At 45.4% G+C, this 25,425-nt stretch overlaps 1 protein-coding gene across 1 annotated transcript in view; it reads right to left on the bottom strand.

The window, feature by feature from the left end:
- Nucleotides 1–25,425, bottom strand: part of SRBD1 (S1 RNA binding domain 1) — a 721,551-nt gene that overhangs the window by 460,534 nt on the left and 235,592 nt on the right. Inside the window, exon 9 of the mRNA XM_085612769.1 lies at nt 19,868–19,964. Within this exon, the coding sequence (XP_085468895.1) occupies nt 19,868–19,964 (97 nt within the window). The remainder of the gene's footprint in view (nt 1–19,867; nt 19,965–25,425) is intronic.

Raw genomic sequence — 25,425 nt, 5'->3', positions numbered from 1 at the left:
CTTTAAAAAGTCATTTGTCTTTACATAACAAAAAGGTTTAAGGGAATAAATCACATATTTTGGAACAAGCTGGCAGAGAAGATAGGTTGGAGATGAGCTCTGACCTTCTTTCGTAATGGAATATTTCAGAACTTAGAGGGTGTTTTTCAATACAAATGCAAACAATAATCACAACAGAGAATGTGTCCCCACTAAGAGATTTAAAGATGGTGAATGAAGCCCCCTGGAGACATTGATTCTCCGAACATGGTTATCCATTGATGATTGTTGGCAGGAAGCGGCTGAAGAGGCAAAGAGGATGCTGCGCAGGCGCTGATCGTGAGGTGACAGATGGTGATGGGAACATGCTGTGGCTCAGAAGGTAAACCACCTTGGGCTGAAACATGGATCCTACTGCCGGCACAGGACTATCCTGAGGATCACAAAAGAGGGCAGACACAGGAGAATTTACAGTTCATCAGCCTAGACAGCCAGTCCAGGTGACTGTAAGTGGCAGGTGCTTCTTTGAGAATGTAAATAGTATACATTGTTTTGTCTACAGAATTCGCCCCTGAGGAAGCGACCCTGGAGTTCCGAAATGCATTGGGCTTTGCATCAACAATTTGTTTGTCAATGCTATTTTCATAAATAATTTTTGCTGTACATGCATTCCCCGTGATGTAAAATAATATGACTAGATGGATATTTGTTTGCATTTTTACCATGAAAACATGTACCAGAAATACATACATGTATTGTTGTGAGTTTCAAGAATTATTGATGAATAATAACTCATAAATTATACAAATTTGTTCATTTGGTTTTTATGGTTGAGTGCACCAAATTAAAACGTTTTTTGAGTTAGGATAGTACATGGAATGGTTGGTTCTACAGGCACGTGCACACATCAGGATTTCATCCTGTTAGACCGTGAGTACAGTGGGTAAGGGACCCACGTCTGGGCATACCCTTGGCAACTTAGGGCATAATATTAACCACAAAAAAAAGGTAAGAGGAAGAATGCTTGCAAAAAGTCTAACCACGGGCAATCACTCTGGGTAGTATTCCAATCAATACTTTTTCATCCACAGTGTCACTCTAGACAAAGGACCACCTTATGCAAATCAGTACTGACCCTGCTCCTCATGTGGGAAGCACTCCACCCCGATCTGCCAGACGAGGCACCCTTCAGAAGGGAACATATTTCAGCTATGTTAGGCTTCATCAGTGGGGTTATAGCTTGGATCCTATGACACAGTGTGCAAGGGACCCACTTCTACGTTGGAATACTACCCCAAGAGCCTGCAAGTGGTTAGACTATGTGCAAGTATTCCTCCTATCTCCTTTGGACGTTTGAAATGCTGGCTGCCCACAACTAGGATAGCTTACAGTTGTAACCACATCTGATCGACTTTTTAACAGGGTGTGCAAAGTCATCAGAAATTGCTGGTGCATACTGATTTGGAGGAACCAAAACCTCCCTCTACCTCACTCTTTATCAAAACAGGTGCACTAATTTTAATTTCCAACTAGTGCACACCATACCACTGAAAGTAAAAAGTGCACCTTGTGGAATCTGCCTCCATCTTTGGGCACTAGCTCATGCAATTTTCATGAATACATTCATCAAGAACAGAGGTGCAACTGAGGAACAAACTTGGGAATTGAAAACACTAAAAGCACATAAACTGCAATCCCACTAAAGTAATACACCATCGTCTCGGCCTTCCAGGACAGCTTACTTACCTTAGGTAATGCTCTTTCTCTCTTTCTGGTAGATACTCTATCTAGATGCAGATTCCCCACCTTTTGAATATTCCCCAGGCGTCAAACTGGATATGGAAACTTTTCAGCAGAACCTCTCTGTGCGTCAGTAGGTGGTGTCATGGGGATCTGCACTGACGCCGATCTGCTTTGGAAATGACATGCGGAGCCATGGTAGGCACCATTCTCGCATGCTCTCTCCCAGAAAAGCATTACCAAAGGTAAGTAACTTTTTCTTTGGATAGAGACTTTTACCCGCAGATTGCTCACCTTTTAAAAAGATACAAAAGCAGTACCTATTTGGAGGTGGGTCTACGGATGAACTCTAACCGCAAAGTCCTGAAGGACTGAGCGAGCAAAATGACCTTCTCTGCAAACTTGACTATCCAGAAGTAGTGCTTCGTGAACGTTTGGAGGGAAGCCTAAGTACCCGCTTGCCAAATGTCCAGGACAGGAGATGCTGCTTGCTAATTCAGTGGTGGTATCTTTGACCCTTGTAGAATGAGCATGCAGTCCTTCCAGAGGCTGTATTTGAGCGAATGCATAGCAGGTCTGAATGCAAAGCACAAGCCCACGGGAGATGGTTTTCTCTTGCATAACGTTGCCTTTTTTCCGCTCCAAAGAAGCTAACAAGGAGCTGCTCGCCTACCCAGTGTTCTTTAACATGATCTTTGTAAAAGCTCAGTGCATGTTTGGGGTCCAAGTGATGGAGTATACCTCCTCCTTCGAGAGATGAGGCAGTGCATGGAAAGCTGGTAAGATGACGTTTTAACCAACATGGAATGGCATCACAGCTTAAGGCAAGAAGGATGTATGTAAAACCAGTTTGTAAGGTAAGAAAGTGGTGTATGGCGGGTTGACACAAAGGGCTTATGCTCACACACATACTGCGCTGAAGTAGTGGTGACAAGGACCACTTTCTTAAGGGTTAGGAGTAGCATCTGTGAAGCAGCTCAAATGGAGTGCACATCGGAAATGTGAAGTTAAGGTCCCACTGTGGCAAGAAAAAGGGAGAGGAAGGAAACAAACCTTTCAAAAAGTGCATGCTAAGGAACTTAGACAAAGAGGACCGATCCCGCAAACACAAAAAGGCAAAAGGGTACCCTTTAACTGTGTCCAGAGCAAGGCCTTGCCGAGCCAGGGACAAAAAAAAAAAAAAACCATTAGTAGCCACTGACCCCCGGTCTCCCGAGCCTGCAACTGCGCTTTCTGCCACCGCTGCCCAGGATTGATCAATATTTGTCATAAAATTGCCAGCATGTTTTCAACGATGGTGGTGGCCTCTCCAAAGGGGTTCATCAATCCTGATAATCGAGGGAACCTTGCCCCATGCCACAGCTCATGTGTGCCACGCTATTTTGAATAATATTTTGTAGCCGCTGCATTTTTTACGATACAGAACTGATAAGACCTATAACGTCCTCTGAGGAAAAAAATATTATAATAACAATAAGGATCCCTCTTCTTAGAAGATTGGGACCCTTCACAGGAACCTAGACACATATTAATCACAGAATAGAGCATCTTGGAGACCTAATCAAGACGTGTGGATCCATTATTTCGACTATATGCATTTACATCCTCCCCAAAAGGCCCCCAGCCATTTCCCTGATTGAACATTCAGTAATTCTAAAAAGCAGAATTGTCTGCAATCCAATGAATATAGAAAGAAATAGAGAAAGTTGAGAGGGTTTCCTGACGAAGGCAACTGCCGAAATGCGCGTAGTCTCCATCTACCGCCGACCCTCCTTTCGGTCCATGAACCACCTGGACCCTGTTTCAAATATACGACAAGTGTTGTACTAAATATAATATTGTACTGTATTGTATGACCTTTTTAACAATATGATCATGTTCCAAATTGTCATAAATTGTTTGATGAATTGAAGATTCTAGTGAAATAAAAATATTTTTGATTCTAAAAAAAACCGATAAAACATCATGAAAATTAAAAGATTTTTGCTAGTATCTTTCTAAGTATTGGCCTGACTTTGGTCTCCTTTGGGTTTTAATTTGGTTTTAATTTGATTACTGTTTAGCTTCACTCGTGTCCCCCTTCCCATTCCCGCCGTTTCTTCCTGCTCTGATGCTGCTCCTGCTCCCCGCCCTCCCACCTCCCAGACAGACCTTCGCTCCCCCCAGGACTACTTATGGAGGCCACAGCGTGGCTGCAGTAAACAGCCCTTGAACCCTTGTCACTGCGCCACTCATACGCTGCCGCTTGCATAGCCCCCGCCCCCCCAGAGTCTGTAACCGCGATCTCTGTCATCGCTGCCCCCAGTTTGAGCCTGCTGCTCACAGGTCTGCCTGGTAAAGAGTAAGAGTATTAACCTGATTACTGGTACTGCATTAGTGTTCGGTTAATTCATTTACTCACTGACCTTTGCTGGTGTCCCCCTCCCGTCCCCGCTGTTTCTTCCCGCTCCAACGCTGTTCCTGCCAACGGCTAACCACCCTTCCACCTCCAAGGACTACTTATGGAGGCCTCTACACAGCTGTGCTGCTGGGACACCAAAGGCAAGCCCGTCTGTGCCCATCTGCACCTGGACCGTGCCCAGCGCCAGGACCCCTAGTCCTCCCACCATCAGCCGCAACACCACCAAGGAGCTTACAGCCCTGAACCATGGACACCGAACATCCACTGCTTCACATTCTCTCCAAGCTCAACCGGGGAATCCTTGCCTGCCATCGCTGCATGCAGCTACTCCTGCTACACAGGACCTCCTACCCACGCCGGACCAAGCACCGGTACAGCTCAAAATATCACTAACAACCCAGAACCACTCCAGTGCATCCTGCTCAAAGCCCGATCCCTCAGGAAACATGCCACATAAATCTGGGGCCCCATCACCACCCTCACCCTAGATGTGGCCTTCATCCCCACCTCAAACCACAACATCGTCCAATGGCTACAAGATGATATACTGTGGCCGCATCAACACACACGGTGGGGGAATCGTCATAATCTTCATGGAATCCATCCGATGCACCGCCACAAACCATGGCCTAGTCCTCTCATGGAACACTGCAACGCACGCCTACAAATCAATACCAAGACCACAATAAGAGGCACCCTCGAGTACGGACCCCCGGGACCCTTGGGCGGCATTCTGAGACACCATCTCCAACCTCGTCGACCCCCTGGCCATCGACTCCCTCCACTACATCCTCCTCAGTGATCTAAATTTTCACGTCGACGACCCCAAGATCACCAACTCGACCTCCCTCCTAGAGAACCTCAACAACATTAGCCTCACCCAATTAGTCATCGGACTCGAGCACAAAACCGGAAACACACTTTGCGCCAACTTCACCTCCAGCGACACAATAAAATTCACCCACATCACAGATCTCACCTGGACCAACCCCACCATCATCCACTTTACCATCTTCAACATCCAGAACACCATCAACATGCACCATAGCACAAGCCACAGTAGCTGGGGCAATGTACCCGAGACCCAATGGATTCAGATGCTCAGCTCCACACCACCTGAAACATCAGCAGCTCTTGACAAGGCCATATACAACTTCTCTGCCTGGATCAACAGATGTGTCGACAGAGTAGTCCCACTGAAGCCGGCAAATACTAACTAAGCCTCAAGGCAAGCTGACTGGTAAACCCTAGAACTCTGAACCACCAAGCAAAACTGCTACCGACTTGAGAAGTGATGGCGCATCATCAAAGACCCCTTCAACAGAGCTGCTCACAAAGCAGCCCTCTGCATCTACCACATCAAGGAGGCCAAAAGAGCAGCCGTCACTAACTGAATCGACACAGTGCCTAACCACATGAATGAACTCTTAAGAATCGTCAAGAAATTCTCCAACTCGGCAGCCACAAAGAACATCTTCTACCCATCCCTACAACTCTGCGACACCCTCTCAGACTACTTCCACAGCAAGATTGCCACCATCTGCAACTTCGACCCCAATCCCACCACTCTCAGCTTTGACAACCTCAACCAACCCGTGAACACCAGTCGAATGATAACAACCTGGTCTCCACTCACAACTCAGACCACCACTAAAATCATGTCATTCATCCACTCTGGGGCATCCACCGGACCCTGCCCCCACCATTTCTTCAACTTTGGACTCAACACAATCAATACAGAATGTACCAGCATCCTTAATGCTTCCATCTCCACAGCGACCTCCCCAGACGGATGGAAACACACAGAGGCCAGACCACTCCTACAGAAGCCCTCTGCCAACCCCAGCGACCTCAAAAAGTATTGACCAATCTCCCTGCTCCCATACCTAGTTAAAGTACTTCGAGAAAGCCAACAGCTCAACAACTACCTGGAACAAAACGACCTACTCAACTCCTCACAATCAGGATTTCGGCCCAACAACAGCACTGATACCGCACTGATCGCTGTCACAGATGACATTAAAATCCTCCAAGACCGCTGAGAGATTGCGGCCCTGATCCTCCTCCACCTCTCTGCAGCGTTCAACACCGTCTCCCACCACATCCTGATCGACAGACTCCACAACTTCAGCATACAGCAACAAGTCCTCAAGTAGGTCACCTCCTCTTTTCGGGACGCACATAAGAGTATTCGCCTACCTCCCTTCACCTCCACTCGCAAGGACAACATAATGCGGCATTACCCAAGAGTTATCCCTCAATCGCACACTGTTCAACATCTTCATGACCCCCCTCGCAGATGTCGTCAGATCCCACGCACTCAACATAATCTCCTACTCTGATGACACTCAACTCATCCTCTCACTCACCGAAGACCCCTCCAACACCAAAACCAACTTCAGCAACACCATGTTTGATGTAGCCAAATGGATGAGAAACAGATATGGCATGGAACGACCTGCCCCTCCACCTCCAGATATCACCCTCCCTGGCGGATTTCGGAAAGCGACTCAAGACCTGGCTCTTTGACGGAGACGAGGCACATTCAGTGCCCAGATACCCCTAGGAGTGACAGTGTCGCGCTATACAAATACTGACCGATTGATTGACTGGTTGAGATAACTTTGCCTGAAGAGGGTCTATCTGCCAAGTACCACACCAAGCCACAAATTTGGCCCAATGACAGGTGTATACAGTTTTTGTGATGGGACGTCTAGCTCCTAAGATGACATTAAACAACTCCGGAGGAAGATCAAAGGTGTATAGCTGTCGCTGCTCAATCCCAAGCATGAAGGTGGAGATTGCGAACCCCCAGTTGCAGTACCCTGCCCAGCTGCTGCAACAGCAGATCCTACCAGAGAGGCAGCCTGATCAGAGGACAGATGCTCATGACCAGGAACTATGAATGTTATATTTCCATGTCCAGTTAATGTGCTAGGATGGCTTGGGCCTGGTAGGTACTGATCTTCTTGAGAACTTGGGGCAGGAGCGGCATTAGTGGAAGGACATACAGGAGTCCCGAGTTCGACTTGAGGCAGAATGCATCTCCGAACGGGAGATGCCTTGGAAACTTTAGCATGCAGAACTGTTGACATTTTGGGTTCTCGACAGCGGTGAACAAATCAAGAAAAGGTTCTTACTATTCGGGGAAGAGACTGCTCCATCTTCAGATGTAACTGCCATTTGTGATCCACTAGTTGCAGACAGATGTGCTCATCCTCCCCGGCATTGAATGATCCTGCCAGGTGGTACACCACCAAGAAGATTCCTTGGTAGTACAGCCATTTCCAAAGGTCCACGGCCTCCTGGCACAGGGTCCATGACCCCACCACACCCAGTTTGTTGCAGTACCACACTGCGATGTGTTATCTGTGAGCACATGAACCATCCTCCCCTTGATGGATGGAAGAAAGGCTTTTAACAACATATGGATAGCCCTTAGTTCCAGAAGTATTAAGGAGCCAGGACACTGCATCTAATCTCCACCTTTCACAAATGGCCACCCCAACCTAGAAGTGATTCATCGGTCACCACTGTGAGCTCTGAGCGGGGAAGATAGAGGGGTATGGTGTTGGCCCAATCTCAATCCAGTAACCACCACTGCAGGTCTTTTGCAGTCTCCAGTGAAATTTGAACGTGGTCAGAGCAGTCCCTTTGATGTTGGGCCCACTTCAGATCTCTTTGCAGAGTTTGCACATACCACCTACTATGCTCAACCAGCAGGATGCAGGAGGCAATCATCCACAGTAGCCTCAGAATCGATCTCACTGCAATCCACACCTGAAGTTGAAAGATCGAAGTCACAGCCTGAATGTCCTTGACTCTCCTTCCTGGTGGAAAGGCAAGAAGCCCAACCGATTCAAGAATGGCTCCAATGAAAGAGAAGGTCTAAGAAGGAATCAGGTGTGACTTCGGCATGCTGATAGTGAACCCCAAAGATGACAGGAGGTTCGCAATAGTGTGGAGGTCCATGACGAGTGCCTAGGGTGAGCCTGCCTTCAACCACCAGTCGATGAGGTAAGTAAAGAATGGCCACACTGAGCTCCGAAAATATGCTGATACCACAGCCATCACTTTCCTGCTCACGCGGGGGGCACTGGTGAGACCAAAGGGGAGCTCAACAAACTGAAAATGCTCCTGTATCACCAGGAACCATAGGGCCTGCAGGAACGGCAAATGGGATTAGGCACCCTGCAGGTCCAATGCCACCATTCAACTTCAAGGATCGAGGGAAGACAAGGATTTTTTTCTTCTGGAAGAAGGCGTTGAGAGGACTAGGGGTGGGCGAAAAATTCATCTCTGCTGGCGGAGAGGGGAAGTTTTGGCCAATCCACTTTATGCATGTAACGTGGGGTTCCAACCAAAGTACGCCAACCGCCGCGTGGCCTAGTTTTTTCCTGCGTGCCACTCAACAGTAAGTTGGCGAGCGCAAGCGAGATTTGGCATCCCCTTGCGTGATTTACGGTCACAAGGAGGGCACCTGGTGGTTGCGGGCTGTCAGGTAGAAAATACACTTGAGCAGCAGCAAAATTAACTTGAGAAGCAGCGCCCTCTGGCGTGCCGCATGGTGGTGTTCACGCTGGTTTTTCAGCATGGAACGAGCTCCTGGTGCTAAAAATTAGGACGGGAAGCGCGACATGCCTAATCTCACCCGTTCGCGGAACGCCACGGCATCTCCAGAGTTTTCATTTAGCTCTGAGGAATTCCACAGAGTCATACTTCCACCCATAGAGAGGACGCAGGTCTAAAATCAGACTTAGGCCTTCGTCCTTCTTTGGCACCAGATAACAGCAGGAAAACCACCATGTCCTTCTTCTGGTATGTGGACCTTCCAAATGAGTCTTTTGGCCAAAAAGGCTTGAACTTTCTGTCGCAAAACGGACAGATGGTCCTTCATCGGTCGCTGAGAGGGCAGTGGAAGGTTGGCAGTGAAGAAAAAAAGGTAGGACCTAGCCCTTCTACATAATCTGCAGGACCTAACTGTCTGATGTTATGGCCTGCCAACCCAGAAAGAAGTGTCAAAAACAGCCTCCTAGTGGGTAGCTTTGCTCCACTAAGGGCACGCTAAAGGGGCTTAGCAGGTAGGGCTATAGGGAGGTAGAGGACTAGATGGCCCATTGAACTTGACCATGGAGGTGGTGGGCACCACAACATAACCATGAAACTGTTGGGTGCCGTGCTGTGGTTGGATGGGCTGACGGTATCGGGTACCTATGCCAAAGCCACAAAGGGAAAAGTAGGGCTGATAATGCTGGCAAGTTGGGGCAGGTATTCCCTGGGAGTGTGCCATGGCCCTGCTCTTCTTTAAACAGCTTGAGAGTGGAGTCTGCCTTGTCCACACACAGACGAGTCCAGTCAGATGGCAAGTCCATGAGGGGCAATTGGACAACGCCTCAAAAACTGCTAGACCGCAGCCATGTGTGGCCTTGAATGGTGACACGGGTGCCAGTGGCCCGCCCAATGAAACTCGTGGGGTCCACCCGACAAAGAACTGTGAACTTGGCTGTGTTATGACCATCCTGTATGGCCTGTGCGAGGACCGGTCAGAGACTGTCAGGGACACCTAGGAAGAAGTCAGAGTCCCAAAGGGTGTGAGAATAGCACACCAGCAGGCAGCTGGCATTCTTGAGCAAAGCGTCAAGCTGGTGGGTGAGAAACCCTTTCACAAACGTCTCCACCCATTTCTAATCCCTATTAGGGGGAGATGTCGGGAATGTGTTGAGATTAGTCTTCCTTAAAGACGCCTGCGCACCAAGCTTTAAGGTCAGGGGTGCGGAGATAAAAATGCTAGGTCGCCCGGGGCAGGGATGTGGCGTTGTGCAATTTCACAGTTGACCGGGTGGCCAGAGCAAGGTTTGGCCCATGCCTCAAACAATGTATCTGTAACAGCCTTGTTCAATGTTAAGAGTGGCTCAGTAAATGTTTGCCCCTGCAGAGAACCATTGTAATTGTTCTTGATCTCCATGGAACGGAGATGGTGGTCAAGAACTTTGGCTACCCTATGCATAACTGTGGTGTAGGAAGCACTGTCTTCTGTGGCAGGGCCAGGGGATGAGAGCAGACTGGACTCAAGAGAGGTATCCAGGATGGTAGCCTCCTTTAGGATGCCATAACAATTTGCCTCGTGATAAGGGTGACCAATCTCATCAGCCACATAATAATAATGACCTAATTCCGTGCTTAACAAGGAATGCAAGGTGTGTTGCTGTCTTTGTGGAGGCAGAGCAAGGGGACGAAATGGAGCCCCAATGGTACCCGGGTGCAAATTCGATAGAGGGTGAACTGGCGCTGACTGGACATTAGAGAGGATAAGTGGGGCCTAGCCTTCCAGCGTTGATGGAATCTGCATCGTCATCAATTAGGCAGGAACCGGCATGGACCGTGGCGTCAAGAGTGGAGCTAGAGGTGCCCAGTTATGAGTTTGGAGGGTCCAGCTGGTGCCAAGGGAGAAACTACCTGCAGTAACCCAGGTGAAGAATCTCTCTCCTCTTTAGGCCCCACAGGTATTGGGAATCATTAAGGATCCAAAAAATCAAAGCATGGCCCTCTGTAACTCTTCGATTTGCTAAGTAATGACGGATGGCTCCAGAATTTCAGATTGAGCCAGAACAAGTTACGGGATCGACTCTGAAGTCGACCACTTTGTGAGCAAGATCGAGATTTAAGGTGCCTACCCTGCGCCTTCTCAGGGGAGTGTGAGAGGTGAGAAGGGTACATATTCTGCTTAGATGTCTTGTGTTTTGTCTTCAACTTAACCGATGACCTGGATCGAGAGGAAGTACGACCCAGAAACGACTCTGGCGACTTCTGGATCTCGATTGGGACTTGGACAGGTCTTGTCAAGGAGTATTCCGGTGCTTGGCGATGTAGAGTTTTGACTTGTGGTCTCATATGGCCTTCGGGTTCATTAACATGCAGTCACTGCCGGCCTTAGAGTTGTGGCTCGATCCCAGGCACCACTGGCACATTTGGTGATAATCTGTCACATACATCTGTTTCCAACAGTCCTTACAGGGCTTAAAACCTGTTGTTTTGGGAGGCGACGCACCTTGCACACTATAAAACTGTTTTTTAATTGAGGTAAGGACATCAAAGAGGTGAAAGGTAGCTCTAAACCCACATCTGGTGGCGCAGAGAGAAACTGACATCTGAGTCTACACGTCATTTCCAGAGTGGAACCGTGTCAGTGGGGAGCTCCACGGCACCACCAATAGGCGCGCAGTGGTACTGCTGAAAGGTTTCTGGATACAATCAGACGCCTGGGTAATATTCAAAAACTGAGGAATATACCAACCTTGTGCCACATTTTTCTTTAACTAATCAATCGCTTCATGATATCGGGTGGACTGAGTTGGAACAAGTGAATCATGCTCGAAGTGTTAAAAACCTTACCACTATTCTATTCTTTAAGGAGCAGAAATGAGTGCTTAAAAAAAGAAATCAGAAGCAAAGATTGGACTCATTCAATAGACTGGAATATATTATATCGGTAACTCAGTACCATGCTCCTTATTTGCTGCAATTTTTTCAAAGTGGCAGCTGCGCTGGGTTCAGGTCATGCTGAAGCCTTATGTGGCTGTGGCTAGTATTGAGACTACTGCTCTATTTAGTACCTGGGCAGCATGCTTCCAAGGTTATCAGTCAGTACCTCAGACTCCTAGTGGCAGGTAAATGTTGGAGCACCTATCTATTAACTGTGTGCATAGGTAAACATCTACTGACAATAAGCATTGGCCCTTTTTCTTAGTAATGTGATCAGCGGAGTCTAATTAGACTCTTCTCCCTGCATGACTCACCCATCTATGTTTCGACAGTGTTCTGCATGCAAATGGTGTTCTCTTGTGGGAGATGAACTCAGAGAGACATCCAATGATTTTGTATATACGTTTTTTTGGACCAATTCTATAATTTCACAGCTTAAATGCCTATAAGACACCTCCCAGTCATGGTATCCTTCAGCTAAATCCTGAATCCCAGAAATACAATGAGGTGCAAGTGTGAGTATGCCCTGGGCTTAAGTTAATATAGTGTTTAGTATAGGACAAGGTAGGTCACTTTAGTTTTGTGATATTTGAACTATTTTCTGCATGTAAACGTGCATTTGGTTTCTTCATATGCGCTGCTTTATTATGCTATACAGTCACCAGTGGAATCACAACAGTTCCTTTAATAACACGTCTCACATGACCAGGATCTTGCTGTTTTAAGTTATGGTTTCCTCATGACTTTTTCAACAATACTAATGACAGACAAACATGCTGACCTTTCCATAGAGTGGTCAGGAACATGTCTTTAATTTGTACAGAGTGTAATAAAAGCAAATAACTGTGATTACTGTTCAACTACAATTTTACTTCTCTTTCAGGTTGTGAAAGGGAACGGTTAGATCCACTGTGTAGGGATAGCACCAACATAAAACAGTGGTTCAGACACTGCACCAGTGTTACTTAATTTTTAGGAAAGTATCCTATCAATACACTTCAGCGAGAGGAGTTGGCCTAACGACTAGGGCGGTCGACCTTGAATCCGGGGAACTGGGTTCGAGTCTCGGCAATGACGCTGAACATCCTGTGATTCTGGGCAAATCACTTAATCTCCCCATGCCTAACAAAAATGAATGTGTCCTCATGTAATGTAAATGGTGCTCTGTAAAGCACTCTGATACCAGATTCTGGTCAACTATGTAAAAAAGAAAAAAAAAAGCATGTTTCTCTCTCTCCATTCACTAATGCCTGCAAACAAGATCGGTTTAAATATCCCCATCATGGCGCGAAGGGGAAATGAAATGAAATGAAAAGGAGACTTCTAGAGCTCAAAACATTCACCCAAAGGTATCAAGGCGCTAGCTTAGCACAAAACAGATAAGACCAGTAGAGACAGCCTCAAAGATTAAAAAGCCACGTCTTTAATGCCTTCCTAAATGGCAACAAGTGAGTTTCTTCCTTAAGCTGCACTGGAAGAGTGTTCCAAAGTCCAGTCGTACTGACCAGAAAACTCCTTCCCCGCCCCCCCCCTCCCCCAGGCACACTTTTTAAACCTGGGAACTACCAGGTTGTGAGTGTGCGCGAGCGGATCTGGCGGGCAGTAACATAAGGCTGCAAATTCTTTTTAAAAAAATGCTGGACCAATATTGTGAGTGGCTTTGAACACAATGCAGAGAGCCTTAAACTCACTACGCCTTTTCACTGGCAGCCAGTGATGCTTTTTGAGCGCCGTAGAGGCCGATTTATGTTTTGGGATATTCAACAAAAGGGAAGCTGCAGCATTCTGCACAATCTGCAACTTATTGGGGCAATTTTTGCGGAGGTTCATAAAGAGCCCGTTACAATAAACGGCTCTGGATAAAACAAGTGCCGAGACCACTAATTTCCTCAATTCAACTGGAATGATTGGGAGAATCCTTTTCAGTATTTTTAAAGTATAGAAGGAGACAGAAGTGACCTGGTTAACATGTCCTTCAAAGGAGAGCATAGAGTCAAACGTGACACCCAAGTTTTTGACCTTATTTTTGGGTTGCGGAGGGGACCAAACTCTGAGGGCCACAGAGCGGGGGCCCAGAAGTTGGTATGCTTGCCGAAAAGTAAGACTTCAGTCTTACTAGCATTCAGCTTCAAACAGTTAGCTGACATCCAGTCCCCCACTTGGCGAAGACAGGTGTGGAACAGTGCCGCTGTTTCGTCTGGAGAACCTGTGACTGAAACCACAATCTGGGTATCATCTGCATACGAAATAGCAGAGAAACCCAAAGATCTAATTAACCTTGCCAGTGGGGCAACATAGATATTAAAAAGGGTTGGGCTTAACGACGAGCCCTGTGGCACTCCACAATGCAGTGTGTAATTCAGCGACTTATACTCACCAAGGGCCACAAACTGTTCCCGACCTGACAAGAATGATTTTATTAGAGCAAGCGCTTTTCCTAGAATACCAATCCCCTTCAGGACTTGCAGTAGTGTCTGGTGATTAAACCTATCAAAAGCCGCAGGGAGGTCAAGCCCAAAATGACACCACAGGTCTGCTACTGCAGCATGGGTGAGGTGGTGCATGCACCCCTTACTGTGATATAGGTTACCTTTATCACTACATATATACAAACATATAAACCTATAAGTCACTCCTATGGTAGGCCTTATCAATTCTGAAGGCAGAGTGCTTGATTCTTATGCAAGAGGGTGCCCCTGTATGAGCAGAGCCCCTTCTCTGATGCTGTTTGTAGTGCAGCCTGACCATATACTCTTAAGTGCATTATAACCAAACAGTAAATGCTAACTTTGGACTGGCTGCACGGAAACATGTTGTGTTTGGTGTCAAACACCTTGGAATCATACCCCCACACCAGTAACTGGTGTGGGAGTATGATCCCATCCTTCTAGAGGGAGAGACATGGCAGCACTGGTATACCCGGTAGAAACTTAATAGAGCCCTGGCATCACAGAATGGATGCTGCAGCCACAGACACAAGTCTGGCCTCCTACTGCTGACCGAAACTCCGGCAGGGGAGGCCTGGACAATAGGTTTACTGCCACAGGGAGGTGTAACCACCTCCCAGACAGGATTATGTGTATTGGGGCTCGGTGGGAGCACTCTCTGAGTGCTTTGAAGTCCTGCACTGGGGGAACATTTGGTGTCCCTGTGCATAGCCCAGCTCAAACCGAAACTGGACAAAGGAAATGGGTGTAGCCACCTCTCTTTCCAAACCCTCCCATAGGTGGGACGCCAGAGCTAGTCCAACCCCTTCCTTAGGTATAAGTAAGGAATGTGTAACCAGAACTTTAGATTACCCTGGACGAAACTCTGAAGCCGAATCCTGGACCTTCGACGCTCTGCTAAAGACCAGAGGACTGAAGAAATCTCCCTTGGGGTCAAGGAGCGACTTCCCTGCTTGGCAGGCACCAACGAAGCAATTTGCCGGTCTGCATTTCCGAAGCTCCCGCCGGACTCCGAAGTATTTGCAGCCCAGGAAGAGGATTTCCAGACATCTCAGAGGCTGACCTGAGTCCCCAGCAAAGCTGAGACCCGCAGCCCTCGTGAGTAGCGTGTATACGTAACTCCTGGTCACCGTGCACTTTTGCAAGTGCATTGACTTCTCTACGTCTCCTGAAGTCATGCTTGGGCTGACTTGTAGCCCCCACCCGAGCACTGAATCCACCGAAGATTGTTGGCCTGGTCATTCCGAGTGACCCGTGGGCCGCCATTTTGTGTTTCGCCTCTAGGTCCCTTCGCGATCCCTGGACCGTTGACTGGTGGGTCCCTGAGGGGTTACTTTGAATTTCCTTGGGTATCCCTGGTTGTTCCAGACGTGCCCCAACTCCCTACCAAGTGGTGAGTCCCACAGACCTTGCTGGTCTGCACCGAAGCATCTTTCTCGTTTCTGCGTGGGTTGCTGTTGCCAAGGCTTGTTGTGTCCAATTCGGGCACCGACGCTGCAGCACTCGACATCTTTCGTGGGACAGCTCGAATCCAGCTCCAGGTCGTCCTCGATGCCTCCTGGTCCTCGTGGCTGAAGAGTCAAGCTTCCCTCTTTCACCTGAAATCACCCGACATTGGTGGGCATCTGTCCATCGCCTTCCTGGTCACTGGCTAGTGACCCAGACTCTGTCCCCTCTACTTTCAGGTTCTTCTCATCTTCGATCCAGGCTTGGATCTCTTCGGACACTTAGCATCTTCACGGCAGCAGCACTTCTTTGCCAGCTCCCATTGAAATCGACACAACCAGACACCTAAAGACACCTATGCAGCCGGCTTCCCTGGGTGAGGTAACACGAATACTCCGGTGCTTCCGTGGGTGTTAGCCCTAGAACTTCCTAAGTCCAAAAGGGTTTGGTCCTAATCATTTCTAAGTGTCCCTAATCTTTAAAAATCTAACCGCGACTTTCCCCATAGAAGCTAGCGGGAGCTCGAGGCTGTGTTCACACACTGCACACGGCCCCCGTGGGTCCCCTGTGTCACTACCTTGGGTTGTTCCTTGGGGTCCCAGCGATTCTACAAGCTCTAGGCCTTGTGTCTAGTTAAGTCGTGGTTCTTATACCACTATGTTAGTAAATGGTTTGGCTCGCCCCTAGGGCCTAACGTGTATTTGTGTTATTTTACTGAGATTATTGAAGTGTAACTTATGTGTTTTGACCTCTAGTCTCATAAAGAGACTAGGAGGGTGTGTTTAGTAATAAATACATATATTTTATATATGTACCTGGTGTGGATATCTTTCATTTAGGAACTCAAGAGATTATAGACTGGTAAAACAAGCTGCTTTACATTCCTTCAAGACTTAGCCGGAAGGCTGCTCTCCATAGCTACCACTAGGATAGCTTTCAATAAAGGTTGTCTTTAACCTATAACCAATAAGGGGCTGTTTGGACTGATACAAGGTGCCCACAATAACTAGTGGACAGCACATATCAGGCCAACTTCTCACATGCTTTTCCATATGATCAGAGATAACAGTGTCCTGAGATGACAGTGTTCATGGCTTTCTCCACCATCTTTGCGGGCAAAGGGAGTCTGAAAATTGGTCGATAATTATTAGGGTCCGTTCCATCCACATTGACTTTCTTTAAAAGGGGGAGAACGGACTCCAATTTCCAATTAGCTGGAAAAGTCCCGGAGAGAAACATTTGATTAAAGATAAGTGTCAGATGTGAGGAAAAAACCTCTGGCAGGAGATGAAAGATTTTAGGTGGACAGGGATCTAGGGGGGACCCAGATTTGGTGGAAATCAAGAGCTTAATGACCTCCTCCGTTGTTAGTAGAGGAAAGGAAAGAAGTTCATGAGTGTCATTATTATCAGCGGATAACGAAGAGGTTTCCATTTCCACCGTGACATCACGAGGAGACCCTAAAGACAGTGACTTCCCTGGGGCAACACTGCAAAAACCCGCTATAGACCGCTTTCACTTTGTCTTGAAAGAACGGGGCCACGGAATTACAGAATGTTTGATTTGATGGAAAAATGGTCACCCCAGGGCATTTGGATAGCTTTTTCACCGTGGAAAAGAGTTCCTTCGATGAGTTTTTAGCAGTTATTATGGCTGTGGTAAAATAAGAAGCTTTCTCCTTATGTACTAGCTTTTATAATCTAGCAGGGCTTGTTTATAGACCAGCTTGTTGTTAGTATCGTTAGAGAAGTCTCCACTTCCTTTCCGGACGGCGACACTTTTGTCTTTCCAGTCTAAGTTGCTCTGAAAACCATGGTTCAGAGTGCCTAGATCTGTGACAAAGGTAGGCTTTAACCGGAAGCACCTGGTCTATAGAGCTCCTTAGCCAGGCCTCAAAAGTGTCAGCTGCCTCACACGGGTTCTCTAAGAAAACTGGGGGGTTCTGTGATAGGAAGCTGTTAAAATCCTCAATGACCAGCCTGATCCAGAGTCGAAACTTTTTCAGCTGTTTGTGTTTCCGAAACCCTGACTGAGGGTATTGAACAGGGAGTGAAAACATTACTGCCTGATGATCTGACCATACAAGCGGGAGAGAAGTACACAGTACCTGATTTTGGCAAATTTTTAGTGTGCCCATGAAGTCTCTCTTCTGTATAGGTGCACACCATTAATCAGCAACCAGCTTTCAGACACTCAATTTCTAATGAACAGTGTGTACTCATTATAGCTCAAGTGAGGCAGAAGCTTTATTGGCATGTGTGTTGCAAGTCCAGGGTGTTTGATTTTTGATGTGTGTTCATACTTTCGCTGCCGACGCCATAGGCTTCATGTACACATTACTGGAGAAACTGCACTGAACAACTTCGAATAGGCTTTTAGAATAAACATCTGCAACATTGGCCAAAGGTTTGTGCCTGCCAATGTACTTTAGCTCTTTTGCATTCTAAGGGGTAATGCTAGGTGTCGCTTAGTAACTTGCAATTTTGGCTGAAAGTGACAGGTATCTGCAGTAAGTTAATCCATAAAGCCACTTTCCTAGAAAAGACGAATAGGCACTGTGTCCTGACTAGAGATATTCACATTTTCACCAAGCTTGTGTTTTATTTTGCCTTGGCTTTTCCATTGGTAAAGAAGGATAAATACTGTCCCAATCCAACCAAAAGTTGTACATCAACTGGACTTGAAGGAAGCTCTGTGTTCCAGCCCGGAGAAGGAAGCTCTGTGTTCCAGCCCGGAGAGATGTTGATCAGAAACAGGTCCATGCTCGTTGCAATTTCCTTCCAGGTCAGGACCACACACAGAATCTGGAGAAGCCCAGTGGCTGGAACCTTCCCTGCTTCAATAGACATCTATATTGTGTAGATGCCCTAGGTCACATGGATGGCCCAACTAACCTAAAACTGTTACGGTTTAGTCCAAGATGTTAGTTCCTGTAGTTTGGTACTCCTGTAGGGTTAACTTGGGTAAGCAGTCTTACAGGATTGATGGGAGGCCTGGTCACTCTCAAAATGGTCGTTCCATCAAATAAATACCACTGGACAATGAGAAGATATGTACTGATTGACATGGATTCCTGAATTTCATCATAGATATCAGTGAAAAAGTAGGCCAAAGGGCAAATAGCAAACTAGATACGCTGTTATAGTATGTCTGGCACAACTGACACAAAGACTGCAGTCTGTAAACAAAGACTATGCAAAAAGTGAAAGTTCTCAAAGTTTGAGTAGAGTACGCAAACTATTTTTCATAGATGGCCTTTTGCCATGGGGTCACATATTACGTCAATGCAGTGCCTTACTGCGTAAGTGCTATAAAAGTGGTTGGTGTGTGCATTGACCCGGAGAGGGGATAGTACCTTGTGGCTTTATGTGCATGATCATTTTAATTGCTGTATCTTTCGTTCCAATAAACAAAGACCTATTTCTTTCCAAAGATAGATTTTACACTAGATATTGAGTTTTTATTGAAATTACATATCTCATGTAGCATCCGAGAGCCCTAAAAGAAAAGAAGCACAGACACTGCCCAGTACACATGCTCGACCCCAGGACCCAGAGAAATAGAAGAGATAAAGGACTGGTGCTGACAATAGTATAGCCCAAAGAATGTCATATTAAGAGTCACATTAAGGATGCCTTCACTTCAATATATATGCTGTCTCCTGTATTACAAAGCATTGGGAAAACCTCTAGAGTGGGCCTTGAAAAGCCTGCATACTTTTAATTTATGTTTTACAAACATAGGCCATAGGTATCAAAAGTGCAGAAGGAATAAAACGTAAAAATGTTTTGTCCAATTGTTACCAAAGGAAAAAAGTACAAAATTGCAAAAATACGTTTAAAAAATAACGCAAAAAAGCAGAGACCAGCCTACCAGCCCTCTCACTGTAGGGGACTAAATTTTAGACAGATGTACACAAGCTAAATGCCATCACTCACAATGAAGAGTAGTTGAGGTGGGCTGATCCACAGCCTGCATGCTATATGTTGTGTCAGCGGAAGCAAGATGTGATTGACATTTCAACAGGACAATGCATGAAGGGAACTTAGCAAAATCCAACGTAAGCATATACAGATGTATGGAATTTTATTAAGAGTTATGTGGAAAACGTGAGTTTGGTGAGACAGCTAAAGATGCCTCTGGATCAGACATAACATGGGTGACAGGTTACCAAGCAGAAAGACGAAGCAGGGTAGGGGAACATTATCAGGATTCCAATTGTTCAAGACAAATGGGCACTGTTTGCTAAGAATAAAATCAGTGAACACTGTTTGCAGAAAGCACAGGCGAGAGCCAACAGAAATGTGTTTTTTCCTAGAAAGGAGGCTAAGGTACCAGCGGCAGAATAGAACCTTTGGGGAACAATACTTACAATTTTCTGATGCGTTCCAAAGAATCTTTATCTTTAGCAACCATGTCTGCTAAAATATGCTGCACTCCTGTTTGCACTTCAAGCAAGGAAGCCAATCCTATAATCAGACAAAAAATGACAAAATGTTATAATTCACTATTAAAGGCTGATCATACTGGCTGTAGAATGCTTAACATGATCATAAAAGGAAAAATACAAGTCATTAAACCTTAAAATGCATCCAGAGGTGCAACTCCTTTACTTAGACTGCTCTTCTGGTGCAAACCGCCCCTTTGCCTTACTTTGTTCCGTCATGCAGTGGTATGGACCCCTTTCTTCCCTACTGATTTCTGGTGAAGGGATGTCAAAGTTTGTTATTCCGGAGAAGACTCACTAGAAGAAATGTCATAACGCCTATTTAAAAAAAGAGGGATTCATTTCATTTTAAGTAATATCTTGCTAAGGGGTGACATTCCGGACATTAAGGACCGAACTTCCGATACCAATATTACTAAATATGGAGAGAAGACGGCTGAAATAGAGAACAGAGATGCACTGTTACAGAAATAAATTACATGTACAAGTAATGAAAAAGAGACATTACTGTTTTGTAAATAAGGAAAATGTAAAGGGCTGTCAAATGGCAGAAACAAGAGGTGCAATACTGTTGAAGTTGAGGAGCCATGGAGTCTGCCATTCCAATAATTTAAAAAAAGACTGCGGAGACGAGGGGGAATCATGATGTAATCGTCAAATTCAAGTTGTGTCAAAGATATGGTTCTCAGAGTAGTTTCAGTTCAGGGAGATGCAGTCAAGCAATGTTGCCCTTCTTCGCACTCTGAACTGTGTTCTTCTGCTCAATGATCTCTTGGGAGCATGTTGGAAGAGAAAATTAGTCCATCACTGACATCACACCAAAATCATCCTTTGCAGCGTATGCAACATCAAGAAAAAGATGCAAAATTAAATATGTCTGCTGGGGACACAGCTGCACAGTAAACTGCTACAGAATCCTCCCCTCTAGAGGTGCAAGCCTGAGAGAACAAGTTGTTTTCCATAGCGCAGCCTTCTTACTAATATAGTGGAAATACCGTGTGTTGTCAAGTCAGGAAATTAAAGATTGATGAATATGTCTGAATATGAACAGGAAAGAAATGGGAAAAACTCAGCCTTTTTAAGTGTTAATCTTAACTGTCAAGGATGGCGTCAGGCCCCTAGCAACTGCAGCTCTATGTGTCCTACTGATAGAAATTGGTTTATTAATTTGGGAGGGCTGGGCAGCCCCACCAACTCAATAAACACATCTGCTTAGGACAAAACACAGTTCTGAGAGAATCTATACTAAACTTGTGATAGCCAGGGTACAAGCAGCGGGCAATAAGACACTTGACAACTACTTCTCCTGGAGACTACAACCACAGTGCCTCCATTATAATCAACTCGGGGGGCGGCAGGTAAGCCTTACACAGATCGGTACTTTAAAGAGAAGGATGGTACTGCTAGCAAGAATGTAGTGGAATTCTAGGACTCCATACTGACTTTTCTAAGAGGCATGTGAATAAATGCAACATGGAAATTGCGTCAGTTAATAAGAAATGGAGGTGCATTTGCAATCCTCTAGGGTGACCTACCAAGAAATGGCTACTCGACTACATCCATGATTCGAAGAAGTAGGCAAGCTAGGCAACATGGCGAGACAGATAACACCGGCAGAATGTCAGCCTGACTGATCACAAATGAAATGGCAGTCAGACTGTGGCGAGACGAAATATCACCGACAATGGGGGAACCAAAGGCTCCTGAATTGTTAGTGGAAGAGGGATTTAGATAGGTGCGTGTTGGCAGGAAAAAAACAAATATGAGGGGAGAGGATGTGCTAAAAAAATGGGACAATATCTGGTCATACTGAAGATGGGGTGAGGGGCTGCTGCGCTACAACATGCTAAGTGTTTCCCGGAGAGAGAGAGAGAGCAAGCTGCTGTTGTGAGGGGACAAGAGTCCAGTCGTCCACTACTGTATCAAGATGCTTTTATGGTATGTAGAGCTCTAATGTCTTTGTATGTTCCCTTTTTGTCAATAAAAAGACTTACAAAACAAAATTGTAATCGCAAACAAACCCATTTCAGCTCTGAGGGCTATGGAAGGTGAAACGGCCAACACACAAATAGGGGGAAATAAAAATGTGCAGGTATATTATAATATAAGGGGTTCTGCAATCCTTCTGAAACATATCAGACTCCAATGTGTTTATAATAGGCAATCTGTGACGCACCGAGTCCGCTTTAATGAAGCAATGACATTGTAGCTCAACTATATCAACTTATTACAGTCGAGTTCAGACTTCACAGTGCCTGCCCACAAAGCCAGCAGCCAAGGGGAAAGGCAGGGCAGGTCATGGAGCACAATCAAAATAGATGCTTAAAGAAGGCAATCGAAATGTGGCTATTCTTTTTTTCTGCTCTGATTTTCTAGCTCTACAGTGACAAACAGAAAGGAGATATTTATGCCAACTTGTTTATTTTTTGCACTCCTTATGTAGATATTGCAGAGTTGGAATCTGTCTGCATGCGTCTACACATTCCGAGCTCCTGTATCTTTAAAAAAAACTATCTTGTACTAAACTGATTGTAATATCTTTTTGCAATAAATATCTAACAGCTTTTTCATGTGTTTAATTTTGCCTAGAGATTCTATTTCTATTCTTCATGTTTGCCAACATGATTTAAGTGTTTTGCGGCAAGGTGATGGAGTGCCATGTATTTCAGGGAATAAAGTACCTCCTGAATACATGATAAGGATACTGCAAGTCACAGCAGAGTTCCATAACCTTATAAAGAAACTCAGCCCTTAGGCGCATTCCTTAATATGGTCATTGAACTCCTCAGTGACATGTAATATCCTTAGAATATATGACAGGGGGGACTTTATCCTGTACATACAAAAAATACACTACACTGCAAGAATCTCACGATGACATTATGAATATGCACTTAAGACAGGTAAACTTGGGGAAATTATCACTAGCACACACTACAGAGCTAGATGAATCTCAGAGCAGAGGAGATCAAAATAGGAAGAAAAGAACAAATGGCACGAAAATCACTAGGTCACGACGGATTCCAACCCCCATTTTTTAAAACATACTGTGGCATACGGCTTCACGTATAGCAAGATGCACAGAGGATTGGGACACTGCCACAGACCTGTAGGTAAGCAATTCTGGCTCCATTACCAGAAACCCACCAAAACCTGTTAGTTGAATCATCAACTCACCCCCTCTCTATAATGAATACAGATGGCAAGCTTCTTGGCAATGTATTAGCAAACAGAATTATACCCCTAATAAACAATCTAATGCAGCCAGGCCAATCGTGGTTAACTCTACAAAGACCACAGCAGCATAAGATGTTTTGTCCATGTAATGAGCAGAAGCACCACTGAGGGAGCGTATACCTGCAGTTGCAGCTGCGCAGATGGAGAACGCTTTTGAATTATGATCTGGAAACAGATCGGACTTGGTCTGGAGATTAATAACTCAATCAGACCCTTAAACACCAACTCTATGGCCAGAGTAAAAACTGCGAGGGTAGTCTCTGAGCCAATACAACTACTAAGGGGCACACAACAGGGGGGTCTATTGTCCCCAATCTTGTTTGCCCTCGAGATGAAACTCCTGGTTGAGAAATTTAGAAATACAGGTGCAGAACAAGGAATCTACAAAGGGCGGAAGCCACACTATCTCCCTATATGCTTATGACATATTACTCTAAGACATAGAATATAGCCTTGATAGTGTACTGAGAGCTCTGGAAACATTCACCGCGGTGCAGAGATTTCATGTGAATAAGAAGTGGTCTTGCCTTTTCTACCTTAAATTAGTACCTGAATCAGTCATTCTCCAACTCCCCATTTAAAAGGAAAGTTGAGAACATTCCACATTAAATACTTGGGTATTAGAGTGTACTAACAAAATCCTGACTAGATATATGGAAACCTAGCTAGAACTGTTGCTAGTACTAGGAGAGCCATTATTACATTTGTAATGATGCCCCGCATTTTTGTTTTGTTTGCAACAATACCAATGTAACCACAAAGGGTTTTTGCCAAAACAGATGAAACCCTGAATTGTGTAATATGGGGAAATAACGACACACAACAGTCCTAGCCAAACTGACTGGATCTCTCACAGAGGGAAGTTTAGTGGCCCCCAAATATAGAGTACTACTCTCCAGATGGAGAACTGCAGTGAATAGCACAGTGGTCTGCAGATCTGCTGTCCCCAGAAGCATTACATCTGTAAGAGGTACTGGGAGGAAAAAACACTGTTAACCAGGGTCTTTGCGCGTCAAACAAGAAAGCATTATGCTTTGAAGGCGACAAACCGCTGTTGGCATAGGATGTTACAGAAGACAAAAAAGATACTAGCCTATGCCCTGTTTCTGCCCCTGTGGTGCATCCTGCAGAGCAGGAAAACAGCATATGCTGCAAATGCGCATGTCTAGACCGTTACTGGTGTTGTGCGATATGGTATGGTATGGTATGGTATTCCCATTTGTAGTGTATGTGTATTAGCTGGGATAGGATCGAGGTGCCTGCATCAACAGATATAGGTAACCGGTACAACGGAGTGAATTGTCATGCGTTTCAATCTAAGCAACAAGAATATCCCATTCCGACTGGCCAATTCATTCAATTTAACACACTGATCTGGGTAATTAAGTGTAGATACCCCATAATCAAAAGAAGGCCATACCCAATATACAAACTTTAAGGGAGGGATTGGCGACAGATGCAGAACATGAGTGAAAACAATTCCCAAAAATAGTATCCAGAAACGCTAAATCCAAGTTCATGCAACACAACATACTCCATTGTAAGTACCCCAACCCTAAATTGGTTACACAAAATGTATATATCAAATGATCTACGATTAATACACAAGGTGTTTTGCAAATATTGCCAATTTAGTACATATATTTTGGGCATGCACTAAAATGACCTCACATCAGAACATGTCATACAAACAAATGAGAACGTGGTTAACAAAACAATAGAAAATAACCTGATAACTGTCTACTGAGCCCACTGCTAACCTAATGCTGGAAATAAACTGCCTCACCAACTCAAATAAAGTGGTAACTCCTTAAGTGGACAGAAGTCGTGAGCCAAGTTATCTGTATGCACCACAGACAGCAAAGTATAGGCACATAAATAACCAGCTAGGAGGCAATGCTGCAAAACCTTACGCACAACGACGACAGACTCGTCTTTGGGGATATCAAATGCACCATTAAATTTTACCGGACACAGAATGCTGTGGACAAACTAGTAGCCCGATATTCCCCCATTCCTGTACTTCATATAGGTTCTTCTTCTTTCATCAAATATTAAGTGTCATTTATTATGGTTTTCAGTATTGTGTTAGGAAATCAACATTGTAGGACTATCAAATCATCAATGTTTTATATGAAGTAATGTTTGCCTCCTCTATTACAGGTTTGACTGCAAGGTGGATAAATATAGTGCTATATATGTATGATCCAAGAAAAATAAGTCATGCATGTGTAACATGTTTATAT

Source organism: Triturus cristatus, chromosome 6 (assembly GCF_964204655.1).
Source record: "Triturus cristatus chromosome 6, aTriCri1.1, whole genome shotgun sequence".
In the NCBI taxonomy this organism is placed as follows: Eukaryota; Metazoa; Chordata; class Amphibia; order Caudata; family Salamandridae; genus Triturus; species Triturus cristatus.
Note: the sequence above shows the minus strand (reverse complement) of the source record. Positions and strands in the feature narration are given on the sequence as shown.